This window comes from Equus caballus, chromosome 8 (genome assembly GCF_041296265.1).
Source record: "Equus caballus isolate H_3958 breed thoroughbred chromosome 8, TB-T2T, whole genome shotgun sequence".
In the NCBI taxonomy this organism is placed as follows: Eukaryota; Metazoa; Chordata; class Mammalia; order Perissodactyla; family Equidae; genus Equus; species Equus caballus.
In genome coordinates this window covers 5,049,997-5,070,130 of record NC_091691.1, presented here as the reverse complement: position 1 = coordinate 5,070,130, position 20,134 = coordinate 5,049,997, and the positions used below count along the sequence as shown (strand labels likewise).

Sequence of the window (20,134 nt, the reverse complement as noted above, 5' to 3'; positions counted from 1 at the left end):
CCTGGGGTCTTCCAGCCTTGTGGCTGCCGGTTGGGTGCTCTCTACTAGTGCTGTGCAGAGGCTTTCCCTGAGGCTGCTGTGAGCCTGTAGGATTTCCCCCTAGGCTACGGAGCTGGGTCGCCGGAACTCCACCCAGCCCCAGTCCTGTTCCCCAGGAACTCGGGGAGCCCTTAGCCCTGTCTGGAGGATAGCCAGAGATCCCAATTTCAGTGGTAGCTGGTCAGCTGCTGCCCTGCCTGATATTCTCCTCTCCGGGACCCTCCTGGTGTTGTGGATGCTGGGTGTGGCCCCTCCGCTAATAGCAGACAGAGAGTTTTGTCTGCTGCCTGGGCAGAACTCTGGATCTTCCCCTCCGGGCTGCAGGGCCGGCCTCTGGAGCTCCCACCAGCCCCAGTCCTCTCCAAGATCTCCGGCAATCCCTTATCCCACAGGGCGGGTAATGGCAGCTGGTGGTCACCTCACCCTCTGGAATTCTCTCAGGGACTTTCCTGGAGTTGTGAATGCTGGGCGTGGCCCCTCCGCCAATGGCAGACAGAGAGCTTTGTCTGCTGCCTGGGCAGAACTCTGGAGCTTCCCCTCCGGTGCGCAGAGCCTCCTCTGGAGCTTCACCCAGCCCCAGTCCTCTCCGAGATCTCCGGCAATCCCTTTCCCCACCGTGCAGGCAGTGGCAGCCGGGGGGCCTCCATACCCTCAGTGATTCTCTCTGGGACCCTCCGGGCACCACGAACACCAGGCGGGATCTCCCCGCCAATGGCGGGGAGAGACTCTCCCCGTGGGCTCAGCTGTGCAACTCCAGAGTTTCCCCTGTGTTTAGGAGCAATTGCGGGGGTTTAGGTAGGGTTCTGGTCACCTCTTTCCACCGTCGCTCCTCTGTTGTGTGCTCACTCCTGCCCTAGGTGTGTGTTGGTCCTCTGGGGGTGTCCGTTGGAAGAAAGCCACTTGCAGGTACTAGGCTGTTTGGTCGGGGTCGGAGAGTTTTCACCTATCTCCACAACCTCCCAGAGGGAAGTCTGTCCGCCTTCCGATGTATAGTCACGTGGGTCTCTCAGACGTCCAGAGATGCTGTCTGGATATCCTTTGTTAAGCGATGAGTGTCCAAATAATTGTAGACTCAAAGGGGGAGAGACAAAGAGGACTACTCACGGCGCCATCTTGGATCCTCCTCTCTTTCTTTCTTTTTTTGTGTGAGCATATTTAAGTTCTTTCTTAGCACATTTCAATTACACAATTCAGTGTTATCAACGATAGTAAGTTGAACTGTCCCAGATACCTCATATAAGTGGAATCACACAATATTGGTCCTTCTGTGACTGGTTTATTTCACTCAGCACGATCTAGGAATCCCACTTGTGGGTATGTGTCCAAAAGCGTTGACATCAGAATCTCAAAGCGACCTCTGCACTCCTGTGTTGACTGCAGCATTATTCACAACAGCCAACATTTGGGAACAGCTTAATGTCCATTGACAGATGAATGGATATAGATAATGCCAGGGAATATTACTCAGCCTGAAAAGAGGATATTTTGCATATACAACAACATAAATACTCTTATTTTACAAGCAACCACAGACTTTTGATTGGGCCAAATGGAGTCAGTCCCATGTAGCCTCTCTCTCTCAGAGGACAAATGAAACTCTGGCCAGAGAGCGGAAAGCATGTCCTTGAAAACTCTAGGAAATAAACAATACCAGGCAGATGGGGAGCCCCACCTTGAAGAACCAGCATGATGGGGTGATTATGGTGGGCTGTTCCTTCCTCTGTCTCCCAGCTTGCCCAGGGCAGGGGGAGTCGAGCAGCTGCTCACACTGAAAACTCTGGTATCAACCCCTTATTTCTAATCAGACTAGTGGGAAAAGGGGGACTTGCATGTTCAGGAGTCAGGGGATCACCCCGATTTGTTTGGTTTTTCTCTCCCCAGTTACAGAGTCTCCCCTGCAGCCTCAGCCATGGCAGAGTCACTGAAACTCCTGAGAATGTCCCTGAGCCTCTGGACAAGGGAGCAGGCATAGAGCCTCCTGGAGTCTGAAGAGTGTGAGGGAAACCCCTGTCCTCTTCTTCTTTCTTTTCTCTGGCTGTTTCACCTGAAAGGTTGACTGAGTCTTGTGGAGCTACATGACATCGTGAGGCTAAAAGACTTTGAGGAACCTGTGAGAGGGGCCCGTGAAGCCTGAAAATGTGGGGAGAATCCTGAAGAGGAAAGAGCCAGATAAGGAGATTATTTGAGTCTGTGGATGAACTAACGCAAGTCTTGGGCTCACCCTGAGCTGCATGCACAGAACAGACCCAAAGACGCCCAGCAAAGGCTTGGGGAACTGAGCTGCCATATGCATCCCACTCACCTCCCAGATTAACCCCCAAGTGGGATGTCACCATGTGGATATGAATGGCACAGCGATGCCATGATAATTCCCTGAGACGGGAGCAACTGCCAACAGAGGGCAAGCACAGCATGCAGCTCAACCTTTGCTGTATTGATGACTTCAGCAACAGAAAAAGAACAATGAGCCATCAGCATAGGATTTTAAGAAGAACCAGAGTCTCACAACATAAGTAGTAAACTCTCCAGGACACAATCCAAATTATACAACAAAACAGACAGAGAATGAGAAAAATCTGACCAATTCTCCAGAGGATAGATGATCAACAGATCCAGCCCTGAAATACCCCATATGCAAGAATTATCAGACAAAGCTTCTATTATAACCACGCTCAATGAGGGAGAGTAAAAAGTCTTGAAACGAATGGAAAGAAACACTTTCTATTGAGAGATAAAAACTGTGAAAAAGAAGCAAATGGAAATTACAGAACTTCCCATACAATGTCCAAAATCAAAAATTCACTAGGCGGGTTCAATAACAGAAGAGAGAGAACAGAGGGAAGGGTGAGAACATGTATATCAATAGAAACGGCAAATCTGAAGGACACAGGGGAAAAGAGATTGAACCAAAATTAATAGACCCTCAGAAATGTGTGAAATGACATCTAAAGTTCTAACTTGTGAGACACAGGAGAATCTGAAGGAAGGGAAAGAGGTTGGTGCAGAAGAGAATATATGAGGAAAAGAATGGTCGAACACTTCACAAATTTATGACACACACATCTAAGCTTAGAAAGCCTCACCCTGACACAGAATCAATCTGATAAAACAGTGAAGATGAAGAAAAGTCTTGAAAGCAATCAGGGAAAATGGCATGTCATATGTAAGAGAATATCACTTTGAAGGCCTGTGATTACTTCTCAGAAAACATAAAAGCCAGAAGAGAATGGAATAGCATCTTTAAAGTTCAGAAAAATCAACCCAGAACATAATGTGAAGAAAAGACATCCTTAAGGATCAAAAGCCACACAAAACCAAAAGCAAAACAAAGGCTGATGCAGATGAGAGAAAACTAGGAGAATTCATCACCAGACAACTTGTTAGAAAATTCTATGTGACAGGATCTTCTTCAGGCTAAGGTGAAATGACACAAAAGAAAAGCTAGAAATTCAGGAACAAACGAAGAGCAAAAGACTAAAAAAGACTAAAAGTCATTACAAACTCACTCAAAAAAAATTGGAAAACCTCAATATTCCTATTTCAGAAAATTTGAATAAGGCGGCAAAAACATTCACACCCAGGAATTTTTGAGAACATAAATTTTGCCTAAGATTGGGTTTGTTGAATCATATGCTTTGTATGTCTGACCCCATGGCCCTCGGCTGTTCAGTGGTCAGGACTGAGATGGTGTCTCTTATATGAACAGCCAACCCTGGGTCCAGAGGAGATGAGATCTAGGGGGCCGGCAGAGGTGTAACTGGATCCCTGAGTAACATGTGCAGGACTTCCATCTTGTCATCCCACCTCATCCATACCCACTAAGTGTGGGCAGATACTATTGCTTCTGAAATCAAATTGCTGATGTTTGTACTGGGAGACCAGTAGGACAGGGAGTCATTTCATCGAGCCCATACTCTGCTGTTAGAGCAAGAGTCAGAGGAAGACACAACCTGAGCTGGTGTGCATCACAGGCAGGGACAGAAGATGGATGCGTCAGACAGGAGTGGAGAGCAGTTCATTGTCTCATTTCACCATGGAGCAGTAGTTCTTGGAGCCGTGGAGGTTAAAGCCAGCTGTGTGACAGTGATGATCAGCCTTGTCCTCAGACTGCAGCCCAGAGGTGGTCAAGGAGGCCAAGTTGAGAAACCCTGAGACAGAATCAGGCTGGGACCCGTGAAGGTCAATCAGTGTCATCCCAGCTCCCAAACTGAGTGTTCTCCCTAGGAGCTCTCACTATGGTGACCCCCAATGATTCTGTGCTTCCTGTGCAGGAGAAGGTAGATTCTAGATCTGATCCTTCTCAACAGCTGCATGGGGTGAAGTCACTTCAATCAAATGTTGGGGAGTTTCTGCTCCCTGGCGCTCCACAGCCCTACACCCACACCCTGGGTTGTTGAAAAGCTCCAGTTGGGTAGGAGCGGAGAGGAGGACACAAGTTAGTGCCTGTGGACCAGGAACCCACTCATGGAGATCCCCATGGTCCTGAGCAGTGTCAACTGTAGGAGAGTCGCCTCCATGACACCCACTTCAATCCACTTCCCTGGACCAGGCTCAGTGTGTACCCAGCACTTCAGGCCCCCAATATTCTGTCACCAAACCCCACAAACTGACTTGACAAGTGAAGGTCCAGGTACAGGAACATGTGCCAGGCCAGGTCTAGCCTGCAGTTCCTCCCCGTCCTGTGTCCTCACACAGCGTCGCACATCTTAGTGCCTCCTCCCTGGGACACACCGAGCCTCAGCCAGCCCTGAGCACAGGAGCCTGGGAGGGAAGGGAAGGTCTAGGTTCTGACCCCTCCTAGAGCAGAGTCCACGTTGTGGAGGACTGTCCCTCTGCTGGAGCATCCCGGGCTCTGATGAAGAAAGCTGGGGGAGGTTTATTTATCTTATTAAAGAGAAAAAAGCCATCTCAACAGGCTCTGATTTATAAAACTTGGATTACCAAGCAAATTTTCTGTCTTATCATGAGTTTCCAGTTGCTTTATTTTTCCAGAGTATACAGAAATGTTGAATAGGAAACAGGGAGCGAGGACATTGTGATCCAGAAGGTACTTCCCAGAACAATTAGTGAATATGCAATTTATTTTAAATTGGGAAACAGTCTCAAATGATCCTGAAAGAGACTATGACCAAATTAATATCAATTCCTAGTAAAAGCCACATAAAAATTCAAGCAAACAGATACATTTATAATATGGTAATACACATTCTCTCACACACGTATAATGAAATCCTAAGGACAGCATCTTAGTCAATGGAGTGGTAAAGGGGAGCATTTCCAAAAAGAGCTACAATAGGTAAGGGTGACTTGTACCTCCATTAATATTCCCCAGTATTCTTCAAGCATTAGAAAATGCAACTGAAGGAGTGATATTAATGGTTAGGGCATAGCATTCATGAGAATAAACAAGTAGATATTCTTAATGACCCACATGAATGTTATGGCCTGAGATACTCTGGTCCTGATGCAGAAGTGACAGTAGAGATCTCGCCAATGAGTGACTATTCACTAACACTCACTAGTACTGGTAACAGTCAGTGACAGAGGCACGTGGGTGGAACAGGGGGAGCTGAGGGGAGGTCCTGGCCCACCCGCCCAGCGGTGAAGAGCACCTTGTGAGGCGTTAGGCAGTCACCCGAGGTTGGAGGTAATAATCTGCCTCCCACTCAGGCTGCATCCTAAGTAACATCAGTCACCACATTTATGGGGCTTCTGTCTCAGCCAGAATAACCCATGTGTAGATCCTTCCTGTGCAGAAACTGGGGACCTTCTTCCCAAGTCACCAACACACTGAGACAGAGGTTGTGAGTCTGGAGTCACAGCACCTGCTCCATGTGGAACTGAGGAGAAAGCAGGTGTTGTGTGATCCCAGGGTCTCTATTCCCTAGAATCTGACAAAGGACCCCTACCAGAAGCTGGAAGGATGAGACTCCAGGGCTTGGTGGAGGCACCACTGAGCTCTGTCTCCTGAGGGCCCCTGTGCGGACTCCGCCCACAAGCTGTGTCTTACCTTCTGCACAGTCTTCCCAGGAGCCCACTTCCTCCTTGCAAGTGCATTTGGGCTCCTCATTGTCTGTCCGCCACACCCTGTCCCAGACTCCCTGAAGGAAAAGGAGGCGATGACCTACATTTGAAGCCAGCAGTTAGGAAGCCCGAACCAGGACACCACAGGGTGACGGGAGGCCTCACAGGTGAAGGAAGTTCTCACACCGGGGGGGACACAGTTTGCCCAGCTCCCTGGAGCCCACTGAGTGGTTGAAAGCCTGTCTGGCCAAACACCAAGTTTGAGGACACTCCATTGCTCCCCCTGCTGGTGACAGCGCCCATCTTACAGCAGCTGTGGTATCCCTAACACCCCATGCAGAGCATTTGTTTTCACAGCAGTCTTGCCCGATGTTAGTCCCAATAGAGTGGAATGAGAAAAGCTTTTCTAGGATCACCATGGGGACAGTGATGCTCTCACACTTGGACTTCTGTTTTGATGAAAAACTATCATTAGTTTCAAACTGTCGATCTCTGTCCACTCTATCCTAGAGCTCCAACCTTGCCTGCTGTGGCAGACACTGACCTCGGTGTGTCATAGGACAGTGAAAGGGTGCAACAGCAACACACCTATGCTGACACGGCCCTGTGTGCATGTGGGGTGCACAAGGGTGTGTTGGGACAAAGGTGCCTGGATGAAGCTGTGATATGTAAGCTGCCATCTGTTGGATGAGTCAAGTGATCGCCCTGGGAGAGACGGGGAAGAGCCCTCAAGTCAGAGGTCAGGGCATGTGCCAATGACAGAAAAAGTGGGGATGCTGACTGCTAGTGACCCTGGTGAATGGCCTCTCGAGGTCAGAGAGATGGACCCTCTGAGCAGGTGAGCCCAGCACCTCCAAGTGGAATAGAAAGTAAAAATCCTGGAAAATAAATATTCTCTTCCTTAAACCTTGAAATCCTTAGTTACACAGTTTTCAATGCGTGTGAATGTACATATTCACATAGACACAAATGCATTCACAATGATGTTGCCTGAATATATTTGTTAATCCTTTAGATCCAGGTTTTCTCACTTACATTATTTTTAATACTCCTAAAGAGTCCACACTATCGTCAGCTGGAGCGCAGCCCCTGTCCTTTCCTGGGCAGTGAATGCTGCTCTGTGAGGGCCCCGTGTGCTGGGTGAGCCTGGGGAGCTCAGGGCTTGTGTCTCCTTCCCCACTGGCCTGGGGCCCCGTGTGATCACTGAGGCTGCTGTCCCACGCTGAGCAGTAATAATCACTGAAATCACTTCAGTGGGGAGGTCAAATTTCATAGCAGATGAAAAATTTTCAGCTTCACTCCTAGAGTCCTACAAGAGGGGAAACGTGAGCTCCTGCTCTAGCAGCATGTTCATATGGATTTTGTGAATGCTGTCACAACAAACGGGCTAGTTAACTTTTCTCAAAGTATTTGACATTATTTTTCATTTCCCCTTCTCCAATATGTTATGAAGAATTATAAATACACCTTATAATGTTTATTCATCAATTTATCTCTTTAGAACTTTTCCTCATTTAGAAAACGTACACTTTTTAAATTCCAATCTTGAACAGTCTCACCTAGAAAATATGAACAGTGGGGACACACCCAGACTGCTTTCATCACATCAGGAGAATCTTGAACCATCGCAGCAATAGACAGTACAGAACAACCAGAGTGTGGGGATGAGAGTAGGAATAAGATTATGAAGCCATTTCCTGCTGGTCAAACGTCTGCTAATTATCCTTCCTAGAGATAGAGTCTCTTGAGAGAGGAAATGACAGCATGAACATTTCCAGTTTTCAGTGAAAACCTAGCGTGGAGATGGAGTTAAGACAGGAAGACCCAGAGGGAGGGATCTGAATTCCCCGGGGACTCAGGAGAAGAGGAGAGATCAGGAGGGATGCGCGTGAGGGATGCTGTCAGTGACGGTCTGTAGAAGTTGTGACCAAATTGGTGTGTGGGCTGGTTCAGAGAGAGGAAAATGTGTCTGTGACCAGGGTGAGTATTAATACACTGGCTGTAGATACGTCACTAGTAACACAGGACACAGTCTGTGAAGTAAGATGAAGACGTTGAAGTGTGGATGGATGTGGTTACACCGCTCAGCACTTAGCTTGTTCTCAGCAGAAGCAGCACTTACTCTTGCTCATTCCCTGCAGACCCCGTGGGACGTGCCCTTGGGTTCTGTGACCTCATCATCTGTGTGATCCTGGGATGCCCTGTGCTGGCTCAGGTAACAGGCGCATCCTGCACGTTTCTCCTTCCTCTGTTCATGGATAAATCTGGCTGCGGAGGAGTCTCCTGTCCAGAGGCCTCCACAGGAGCTTCTCACTGAAAAGAGGCTCAGAGCCAAGGTCTTTGGGTCTGGGGGTTGTTGTCTCACTTCCTTGTTGTCTGAGACACTGTGAGTAACCAGAGCTGCTCCCACTGCTATCAGCTGTAGCACAGTAATAGTCAGCCTCGTCCTCAGCCTTGAGCCCAGAGATGAGCAGAAGCCCTGCATTGGCCGAGGTGTCTCTGGATCCAGAGAAGCGGCTGGGGACCCCGGAGCCCTGGTGCTTAACTGAGTCTGAGTAGAAACTCAGGAGATACCGGGGAGGGCTCCCTGGCTTCTGCTGGCACCAGAATATGAGAGAGCTGTCAACACTGATGTCACTGCTCAGGGTGCAGGTGAGTCTGGCTGATGCTCCAGGAGATGCAGAGAAGAAGGGAGGCTGGGTCAGCACAGGCTGGGAGAGGGAACCTGCAGACACAGACATATGTGGGGGCTGGGGCAGGGGCCAGAGTTGGGCTGCTTGAGATTCTGAGCCAGAGAGGCTGACACAGACTGTGGGCTGCTGTGGGTCCCTGAGGCCTGTCCCTACCTGTGCAGTGAGAGAGGAGCACGAGGAGGAGAGGAGTACAGGACATGGTGCACAAATCTCCTGGTCTCCACAGTGAGGCTGGGCTGCCCCAGGCCTCCTTTTCTTCTCCAGCCTCTGCCACAGGAGGGGTTGTCCATGCAAATAGGTTCCATCCAGTGACTGCCCAGCCCCTCCCTGAGCCCTGGTGCTGGAGCTCAGCTCACATCACACACTGAGAAGGATGGAGGTCGGCTTCACCCCTTGGGAGAGCCCTGGGAGGAAGCACCTGCTGAGACAACACAAAGGGCCCTGCTCAGGGGACTCTGCCAGGCCAGAGAGGACACAGCTGCTGAGTCCCCATCAGTGAGCACAGGGCCCAGCCCCCAGGCCCAGGCTCCTTTGAGTGAATAGACCTCACAGAGCAGCTGTGTAGGGACCACAGGGCAGTCCCACAGTGACCCCTGCTGGTCACAGGGCACACCCCTTCCCATGGCCTAAAGCTCTGAGAGCCCATCTGGTTCTGCAGGTCAACAGGTCACTGCCCCTGTTCACACATCCATGGTCTGATTCCTGGAAAATGGGATTCCAATACACTGTGCATGATTACTGTGGTTATCTTATTCCCAGAAGGAGTCTCTCTCTATGGAAGATTCAAAAACGTACAGAAATGAGAATTTAAGCTGTTAGTGCCCCCAGAGAATATGCTGTAAATATCACAGGCCTTTATTTGCACACGCTTTGGAATATGCATACATTTTTAGTGTTCCATCTCGTGTAATAAAGCAATGATTCCAATGACTCTCACATAGATTCCTTGGTGTTTTAATGTCCAACATTTTAGCCAATTTACTTGTTGAGCTAAGTGACAAATCAACGAAGCACAATGAATCCTAATATTTGAGCTGTGCAGCTCCCCTCATGCCATCTCGTATTAGAGTAAAGTCCAACCCGGCAGAGAAAGTCTCAGACCCTTATTTGTTGGCTTCCGTCATCCATTTCTCGCTGTTCAGAATCATTTCCTCTAGGGACACAGAGCTTACAAACCCATCATTCTTTCTTCACAAATTTTCCCACTAGGGTCCTGTGCAGGATTTGGGGTCAAAAATTTTAATATTAGAATGCCCTTGATCTTGTGCTGGATCGTGAGCTCTATATTTAGCACCATGTTGGCAAATGGCTATCTTACATGTTGTTAAGTGAAATCTTGTCCAACATTCACCCAGCTCGCCCATACTCTTCAGTTTGTTTGTTCACAAAGCTTGTCACCTGTGCTCGGAATTTGTGCCCCATTCACCTGCTCCCCGTGGTTTCTTCACTCAGTCCCTGCAGGCCCATCGCATCCTTCTCCTCTTTCTCCACATGAATCCGCGGAATCCAGTCCATCTCCCTGGTCACCTTCCCCAGGGTCAAGGGCGAGTTTCTCTTCTGTTCTATAGACAATAAGATCACCTTTATTACTTAATGTCTCCTCTTGAATCGACTCAGAACTCCAGACTCAAATTGTCTAGAAAGCAGAATCACTGTCTTTGCCTCAGATCTGCTCTTCACCAAGGTGTGCGATTCAGGGGAATTCAAATATTCTTTCAATGATCATGAGCTGAGTTTGTCCTTTTGCCACACTTTCCTGGGCTCTGTAGATACTACAGTGACAAAACAGGGGGAAAGTCCTATTCACATGGAGCTTAGATCCCAGCAGGAGAAACACGCAGTGCACAGACTCACAGAATTCCTCTGGGCACCTGGAGCCTGCTCCTGCTGGCTGAGAGCCCCTCCCCTCCCTCAGGACGTGGACACTGAGATTCTCGGTGCTCTGTCCGCAGCCTCTCCTCAACTGCACACGGCTCTGCCTCATTCCAGGTGCCACGTGCAGGAGCCCAGCCCTGCTCCCCAGGCCTTGCAGAGTCCCTCAGTGTGGCCTCATCCCACAGTTTGCCCACTCTATTCCATTCTTTACTCTGTATTTAGAGCGATATTTCAAGCACATGTATTTGATAAAGGTACCTCCCTGCTTACATGTTTCCCACAGTTTCTCTCGCCATCAACATTATGTAAAGCTGTCGAGTGTCACATTCAAATTCTGTGTGTTTGTGGCCATCATTTCCCCCCGCTCCTGCCTCACCTCTCCCTTGGAGCCTGTACAAAAGCACAAGCTGGTCTCCTTTGCTAAGAGGATACTTAACCCTGAACCCCAGTGCCCACTTCTCTTTGAGCACTTCTGGTCCTCCTGTCCCACCGCTGTCCCCTTCCTTCAGGACCAGGCTCACACAACACCTGCTGGAGAAACTGACCACGCTGAGATGAACGAATACTTGTTTTTCTTATAATAATTTACTAGTAAATCTCCAAACTTAAATTTAACCTGCAGCGTGCATGTTCTATTAAATAAAATTTGAGGATAGAAATACTGAACAAGGACACAATTATGGTTCTTATCAACATTTTTTTCTGATGAGCTGACCCTGTTTACATTCCCCAAAGTAATGCATGCATATCGTGTTATTACTTTTTACTTAAATGTTTCATATTTCCAATTTGGTTTGTGAAATATTGCCCTTGGACTGAGTTGGACATCTAGGATAAACAGTTGTAAGTAGACATTTTGTAGTTTTTAGATTCAAGAACATCTTTGCTATGACGATCTGTAAAAATGTGACACATTAGAGAGCCTGGAGGACTATTCTTCATGATCATTACATTTGAAAACTGTGACAGACAAGGGCTTCCCTGCATGTGGGGCAGCTCGCAGTCTAGAATGTTCTCTGCAGGACCAAGGACGCCACACCCACAGCAATTCTAAGACATCGCTTCTTTGACACGTGATGTTTGTTTTACCCCAGTTTCAAATGGAGAATCTCTAATATAAAACCACTTAAAATAATTATTTTTGATTATTTATTCACTTTTCCTGTCTCAGGTCAGGGAATGGGACTTCCCTTTGATTCCTTGTTTCCTGATTGTTTTAAAATTAGAAAGTTTTGAATTTTTGTCAAACTATTTTCTGTTGAAATAATCAGTGTTTTTTTCTTTAATGGATCACAATCCTGTGGTCTGGAAATAGTGAACACTGACCACTGCCTCCTCCCATGTGTAAAACTCAATTTGATTTGAATCATAAGCATAAATATAAAAGCTAAAATCATAAAAATTCTAATAACAAATATAGTAACATCCTCATGTCCTTGGAATAGACAAAGTCTTCTTAGATTGATCACAAAAATTACTAGCCATAAGAGAACAAAATGACAAAGAAATCACCTAAGCTTTTAAATTATTGCTTAAAAGGAGAGTGACATCAGCAAGATGATGGAATAGGAGGTCCTCCACTCGTGTCCCCACTCAGCAACCATTATTTGGCAGCCATCCATGGACAAAAGTGCCTTTGTGGGAACTTCTGGATCCAGGTAGGAGACTGTGAAATCCTGGCGGAACCCAAGGCTGAGGAGTGGTGTCTGAGAAGGCAGGCCCGTGCTCAGGGGGTCCTGGCAACAGGCCCAGAACAACAGCATCCCCCTGGGAACATCACAAATCTTTTCCCTTTTTTTTTTTTTTTTTTTTTGGCCTTCTTCCTTCCACCCGCACCCCTTGGCCAGAGACCCAGCAGGAGTCACTCCCACCCATGCCTCAGTTAGCAGCCCTGACAAGTGTGTCCCTGGCTGTGAACCCTGAAGCAGCCCATGATCCAGTTCCAGCCCCTCTTAGCCACAGTCCAGGAGCAGTCCTGCCCATCCAGGAACCGGACAAGAGACACGCTCATCAGTGCCCCTGGAGGCGGGCCTGCTGACCTCAGTTTGACTGGGAATCTTGAGGCAGCCCTGTGCCCTGGCCGCAGCCCTGTGCAGAGTCGTCTGTGGGCACTCCTGCCTGCCCAGGAAATAGGCTGGGTACAGGCCCATCCAAGCCCCAAGAAGCAGGCCTTGAGACTGTCACCAGCTGTGGACCTTGAAGCAGACTTCTGTCTCAGTACAGCCCTTATCAGATCTGGCCCAGGGCCAACCCTGCCCAACAAGGACACTGTCCAGTGCCCAGGGGGGAACCACATCTGTCCATCCACTATTTTCTCTTTATTCTATGGTAAAGTGTTGCCAAAGTCCTCCTAATCACTGCACTGAGGTGCATCCATCACACTTTGGTTTCTAGGAGAGTCTTCTTGATTTCTCCTACTACACTCTGCTTGCCTGGGACATGACCCCATCCTAACACCTGCTTCCCAGCACAGCCTTCCAGCCCCCACAGGGGATGACTGGGATCAGGATGTGTGGACCACCTGCCTGGACCCTGCTCTGTGGGAGAACAGACCCCGTTCCCTGAGGCCTGATGTCCCATCTGGAGCCAAGTCTTGGTGTCTTCAATCTGTCCTGTCTCATGGGCCGATTTTCTTCCTCAAGAAAATGAGAAGAGACGCCAAGTAGGCATTATCAATCCTTTTTGCATAAAATAACCCTCTAGAAGCATTTAAACACGAATCCATTACAGAATCCCACTAATGAGGTTCAGGTTAAGTAATCTAGTAGAAAGTGTCATTTTCCGGCTTTTAAAAAGTAGAAAGTTTCTAATATGGGGGCAGCGTTGAGAACAAAGGGACTGAGCTCATCCTTCATGTACTTTACCCCTAAAAACATGCTGAAATTTAACACACAGGTGAAGTTTTCATCAAATGTAAGATGAGAGTAAAGTAGAGATGTGCATTGCTAGAATTTGTAATGAGAAGTCCCATTTGTCAGAGCTGATCATATCTCTTGAAAATGTGAGCTTCAAATAATCCAGCCTCAACTAGATGGGGCCATCACGTTGTCGCAGTTGATTGACTCACCCACCACCCACACTGTTCGCAAGAGCCCAGCCTCAGTCTCTCTTTTTCCCAACCCCATCCTTCAATACCTCCTTCCTCCAAGACACAGATTATCTGAATTTTCTTCTCTATCCCACCTGCTCCACCCGTTAGCCAGACTCATAGTCTGACATTTGTATCGTCCACAGTTCCTACCTGGTCCCTACCTACATCCAAACCTCCTCCTCCTTCAGTTTCTATGCAGCACCTGGGCCCCATAAACTTAATCAGATTCTGTTGATCCCCTGACAATCCCTCTAATGCTCCCATCTCCACCCCACCAAGCTCACCCCTCCTCACTCTCCCAGGACATCTATCCTGTACAGTGTCTTTTGCTCATTTGTACTCTCTCTTCCCCTGGACAGTGGCACCACCCTGAGCATGGAGACCCTTCCTGTCTTGTCCAACTACTGTCCTGAGCCCATACACCCAAGTCTGACCCATAGTAGGTGTTCAGTAAGTGGTGTGGATGCACATAATCTGGAGAGTCCACTAGCCTGAGTCAAACACAGCTGGACCTTCTTTCCCTGGTTCTGCCCTGATTCCTTGATATGGACTGAAGTGTGTCCCTCAAAACCCTATGCTGAGACCCTAACCCTGTTGTGATTGTCTTTGGAGATAAAACATTGAAAGAGGTAATTAAGGTAAATGAGGTCACACGGTGGTGCCCTAAAAGTAGGGCTGGTGTGTTTATAAGAAGAGGAAGAAAATTAGGGGTGAGTGCACCGAGAAGAGTCCCTGTGAGGACACAGTGAGAAGGCAGCCATCTGCAAGCCAAGGAGAAACCAAACCTACCAGCACCTTGATCTTGGACTTCCAGCCCACAGAACTGTGAGGAAACACATGTCTGTTGGTTAAGCCACCCCATCTGTGTGTTATGTTAGGGCAGCACTGGCAGACTCACACACCCCTGGTGGAGTCTGTCCCCAGGGCAGCCTGGCCCCGTGTCCAGCAATGTCTGCTCAATTTGAGGAAAACAGACAATGGATTGAAACCAAGGACAAGCAGTGGGGACAGATGTTGAGAGGATGAGGACACATCTTCAAGACAAAGTTTCCTGAATCGAGTATCAGAACTGCTTTTGGCCAAACAAAGGAAGCAGCTGACGTGGCCGAGGAGTGGGGGCTGCACAGAGAAGCCCCATCACTGAGGGGACAGCAGGTTTTTGTCTCACTTCCCCACAGGCCTGCAGCACTGTGTCACTACTACCACTGCTGCTAGAGGTACCACAGTAATAATCGGCCTCGTCCTCAGCCTGGAGCCCAGTGATGGTCAGGGTGGCTGTGCTGCCAGACTTGGAGCCAGAGAATCGATCTGGGACCCCTGAGGCTCGTTTGTTATTAGCATAGATGAGGGTTTTGGGGGCTGTTCCTGGGATCTGTTGGTACCAGCCCACATAAGCAACTATGTTGGAGCTGCTTCCAGTGCAGGTGATGGTGACTGTCTGGCCCAGGGTCCCAGACACTGAGGCGGGCTGAGTCACAGACTGGGCCCAGGATCCTGGAAGTGAGAGAGACACAGAGATGGTGATTCCAGGCACTAGAGGCAAGGGGAGAAAGCAGGGTCCCACGCATCTTCCCAAGGCCCCTTCCCTTGTCCCCATATCTAGTCACCTGTGCAGAGAGCGATGAGGGTGAGGAGGAGAGGGGACCAGGCCATGGTGGAGATCTTCACCGAGTCCTGCCTTCTGTGGCCCCACAGCTGAAGCAGAGCTTCCCCTGATCTCTCCCACCCCTTCTTCATACTCTGAGAGAGGGAGGGGCCACACATGCAAATCAGAGCCCCCGCTTTCTGATCTCTCACTTGGCCTTGGGTCAGGTTCCACTGCCTAAGGGTGGCCCTGGGGTGGAGTGTTCACAGCTGTGAGCCCTGAGCAGAGGGCACCAGGCAGTGCCAGGTGACTGGTCCCAGCTGTGATCAGCCCAAGAAAAGTCACGAATGAGCACTGAGCGCCCCCTGGTGTCCAGGCCCAGACTGACTGTTGTGTTTCAGGGTGACCAAAGCCCATCAGACAGTTCCCGCATTCGCACTGCTCTTTCTACTGTCCTCCTGCTTTATGGTCAGGTCAGGTGGCCTCTTCTGTAGCCTCCACATCCCCTTAGGGAAGTCTCTACTCAGACTCTTCAGTAGTGAGTCTGTCCACAACTCCTTTAGCTGTTCAGTGGTCAGGACTGAGGGGTGTCTCTTATCAAACTCCTCTTAGATCAGGATCAAGTGCAGAGCAGTGACTGGCCCAATGGAGGCAGGTCCCCTTCTGTGCAGGACACAGATTCTTTCCTCATATGTTATCCCTCCCTGTTAGAGATTTAGCAGTGTCTCCAACACTCAAAGACTTTGCTCCAAACGTCCTATTCCTGGTGGAATGTAAGTACTTTGGTTTTTGCTATGCTCTTTGACCAATCATTACCGTTTACTGGTCTCCTCACTAAAGTATGAGTTGAATAAAATATATTACATGGTTCATTCTATACTTGTATGAGAGTTAGGTGTTCACTTTTCTGAGTCAGGCTCACTTTGTTTCCAGCTCCAGGACACAGAAGAGGAAGGTAACTGGGACAGAGCTCCTGAGACCTGGGCCCTGCGAGATGGAGAATCTCAGTATGAGCCCTCAAAGACATGAGGAATCACTTGCCTGGGGAACGGGACAGAAGGGATCTGGACTGGAGTGTGGTCTAGACATCCATGAGCTGGACCTCTGGGACTGGTCCTCACCTGACAGAGGAGGCAGATGCAGGGGAGGAGCCCAGGTGATGGATGACAGTGGCCACTAGTGTGGGTTCTTGAGATGTAATCACCCTTCTCACTCCCTCTGGGAAGAGGACGTCTCCTGAGGGAGTTTTACTACTTTCTCCCTCTCCAGAGACTATTGAATTTCACACCGTGGCCTCACTGATTGGAGTGGGTGTGATTTCTCCTGAGACTGATCCTTTGCAGAACATTAGAAAGATCAGGGCACCAGAAGCAGAGTGTTATGAGACAGGCACCCCTGGCCTGTGTCCCCTGCCCAGCTCCCAGTGTCCACAGTAGAAGACCCAACATGAACGAATGACCAGGGTGGAGAGCAGATGATGCACATGCTGGGACCACATAGGGAAAACTTCTGTCCTTTCCTCTCCTCTCAGACCCCAAATCTCCCAGTCATGTGGTGAGCATGTGACTTACCCCAGTTCCAGCCCCAGGGACAGGCCTTTCATTTTCCAAACCAATCACACAATCCCCTCCCTGCTCACCATAATGGAGTCAGGGGAGACGGTGTGCGTGATCTAGTCCAGTCCTCGTGAAGTCTGAGTTTCCTGTTCAATGGATGAGGGAGGGCAATCTCTCTCATTCAGGAGGGTTTATTGTATGAATGTGATGCCTGGGACCGCAGGGACATTTTTGACCCTTGTGTGAAATCTGTCTGGAGACATATGAGATCATGGAGATTGGACAACTCAAATAAATCTCAGAGAAGGAGTGAAGTCCATTGACATTACACAGTTGACAACTACAACGTTCCTGTCACCAGTGAACAAGGCAGGAGGGCTGTTGTCTATATTTCCATCACAAGGATGAGCTCAGCACCTCAACCCCACACCTGTGTCCATAAACCTTCATCCGGGAGTTACAGCTCACTCACATTCCAAGCAATTCCCAAGGACCAGCATCCAAACCTCTTTCCTACATCCCCTCTCTCACCTCCAAAAAATGTGGGGAGTCTGACCAACCTTCTCCATCTCACCTGCTCAATCCCTCATCCGGGACTCTAGTCTGATCTTTGTACCAAATCCACAAACCCCACCAGGCTCCTGCTTTCACTCTCACCTCCTCCTCTCCTATCTTCTCTGAACAGCTTGACTTCATAAACTTAATCAGATTCCTTATCTTTTGGGTCAAATCCCTAAGGGCTCCTGTCCCCCATCCAAGCCCAGCCTATAATGGCTGTTCAGTGAATACTGCAGATGGACGGACCCCTGAATACTGGGCTATCCTGAGTCAGAGGCCCCTGGACTCTGTGTGTGTCCCAGGTTTTTTTCTCTTTCAACATGGACTCTGTCCCCAAGGCAGCCCATTCCTGAAATTCAGAAATATCTGATAAATGTGACAGAATCAGATAATGTTTTGCTGTCAAGGACAGACTCTGGAGCACAAATTGGGAGGATGGGGCTATATGTTATAGACCATGTTCTCTGTAGTGGGTAAGAGAATGTTCTTTTTGACCATACAAAGAAACAAAGTTACAGAAGAGCCGCACTTCAGTGAGGACACTGTTTGCCCAAGTATGAAAGAGCCAGTAGAGCATTCTCTGTGCCTGCCTTGCCCAGAACACTGCCCTCTCAGGACCTGTCCAACAGCACCTCTGCTGGTCTCAGATCGAGGGGCCACAAGCTCCTCTGGCTTCACTCAGCTCTCCTGGAGGGCATCCTGATTTTCCAGATGAATCTCTGTGATGTCACTACCCAGAAGAATTCAATGAGTAGGTCTCTCCATGGAGATAGTGTCCGAGACATTAATTGTCTCCAGATAACTAAGGACCTCCAGGCTGCTACATACAGGATGTGTTGCACCGTCCCTATGTTGCCCGATATTTCAGAATTAACTGACATTTAACTTTGCTTCTGCCAGTGCCTGGGGTGTCTATTAGTGTAGGACCTTCATAAAACAAATTCAAGACCTAAAATCTTACCATGAACCATGTTGGTTCATGAAGACCAAAATTCTATATGGGATACCCCAGCAGGCTGACTTATATTATTGTCACTGTTACTGTTGCTGTTGATGGAGGGACTCCGGGTAGCCCCCTCACCCCACTGCACAAGTACTGCCGGTTGATGTCTCTCTTGGCCACTAGAATACAGCGCCATCAGGAAAATTGTGTCCTCCCTCCTGCTGGCCTCTCTGGCCTCATTTTCCCTTTATTGCTATTCTGGAGATTTATTCTTTTGTCTTCTAAATCTAGGATATATTTATGGTTGTTTTTACTATTTTAGTCCAGTTTTATCATTATTTTCAGTCAGAAGATGGGTGAGTAAAACATTATGAACATCTGTCTTTTTTTGAGATTCATCCTACTTCCTTGACTTGGTGGCATCCACGATGTGTCACCCAACCCATACTGGGCCCTGATCAGCTTTATCTGGTAACTGCTCCATATTCTGACATTGAAGAAAGAACAGGTCTCTCTGGAAATTTTCCTGTAATATCAGGGTTCTCTGTGATAATAAGGGTTGGGTCATAGACTCTAGATCCCAAAGAAGTGAGGCACCTTCAAATACCCTCTCGCCACCCAAAAAATAAACAAAAGAAAAATATAGCTGCAAAACAATTAAGATTCACTAGATTAAACTGTGGAAAGTGAGGAGTTGGAGGGTCTGAGAGCCAGGTCCTTAACGGGAAGAGTCCTCGCCTGCACCTGGGATCCAGGAGTTCCTCGAGGATGTGATCTGAGGAGAAGAAGAGAAACCCACTTTGTGAAGGTTTCAGAGCTCAGGGCATGATCAGCAAAGCCAGGGTCAGGCTCAAGGGACATGTAGGGGACTGAGCAGAGGAGGACCTGGGGCTCCTGGGATACACTGGCTGGACTTCTCTTCTCCACGTCATCCTAGCCAGCATGAGGCAGGGGGGTGTGATTGTAAGTTCTGGTGACAAAGTGATTTTCTTACATTGGAAAACCAGTAGTTAAATGGGTTGTTTTCATTGCATTGAGAAATTTAGAGTGAGTCAAAAGCATCAGTCTCTCTGGTTTTAGTAGCACAAGTGAATGCAGAAGCCAAACCCTGGGCTGGTGTTGGCCACAGGCAGGGACAGAGGAGAGTTAGGTGAGACTGGGGAGTGGAGGGCAGATCCTTATCTCACTCCCCAGGGACTGGGAGTGGCATGGAGGTTGCATGCAGCTGTTTGACAGTGACAATCAGTCTCATCGTCAGTCAAGCTGCTTAAGGAGCTTATGTTGGCAGACCTGGATAAGGAGATGGGTCTGGAACCCCTGTAGGCCCATCACTGCTGTTCTAGGTCACAAACATAGGGGCTCTGCCTGGAAGTCATTGGTTTTTGGGTTTCCATGACAAGCTACAATGTTTGTTATTACAGAAGATGGTTTGGGTCCTTCTAGAGAGCTTCATAGGATGGATTTACTTCATGCACATACTGGGGAGTTTCTGGTCTCTCATATTCCACTGACTCTCTCCTACACGTCGTCTAGCTGGAAAGGTCTACTGAGAAATAAGAGGAGAGGAATACTCACATCTCTACCTGTGGGCTCAGGAACACCCACTCATAGGAGTTCCCATGAGGCCTGAGTGAGATCAGCTTTAGGAAAGTCACATCCACAGGACCTACTTCAGCCAACTTCCCTGGAGCAAGCTCAGCATTTTCCTCCCCTTCTCTGTGACATCACAACTATAGGTCCAGGCACCAGCAAGTGTGCCAGGCCATCTCT

At 48.6% G+C, this 20,134-nt stretch overlaps 1 gene segment (V, D, J or C); it reads right to left on the bottom strand.

Moving 5' to 3' along the window:
* Nucleotides 1–4,062: 4,062 nt before the first annotated feature.
* On the bottom strand, nucleotides 4,063–15,602 carry LOC138925466 (immunoglobulin lambda variable 8-61-like). The segment is given in 4 exon segments: nucleotides 4,063–4,187; nucleotides 6,050–6,140; nucleotides 14,891–15,216; nucleotides 15,330–15,602. Coding segments are annotated over 4 exon segments (699 nt in total).
* Nucleotides 15,603–20,134: the final 4,532 nt, after the last annotated feature.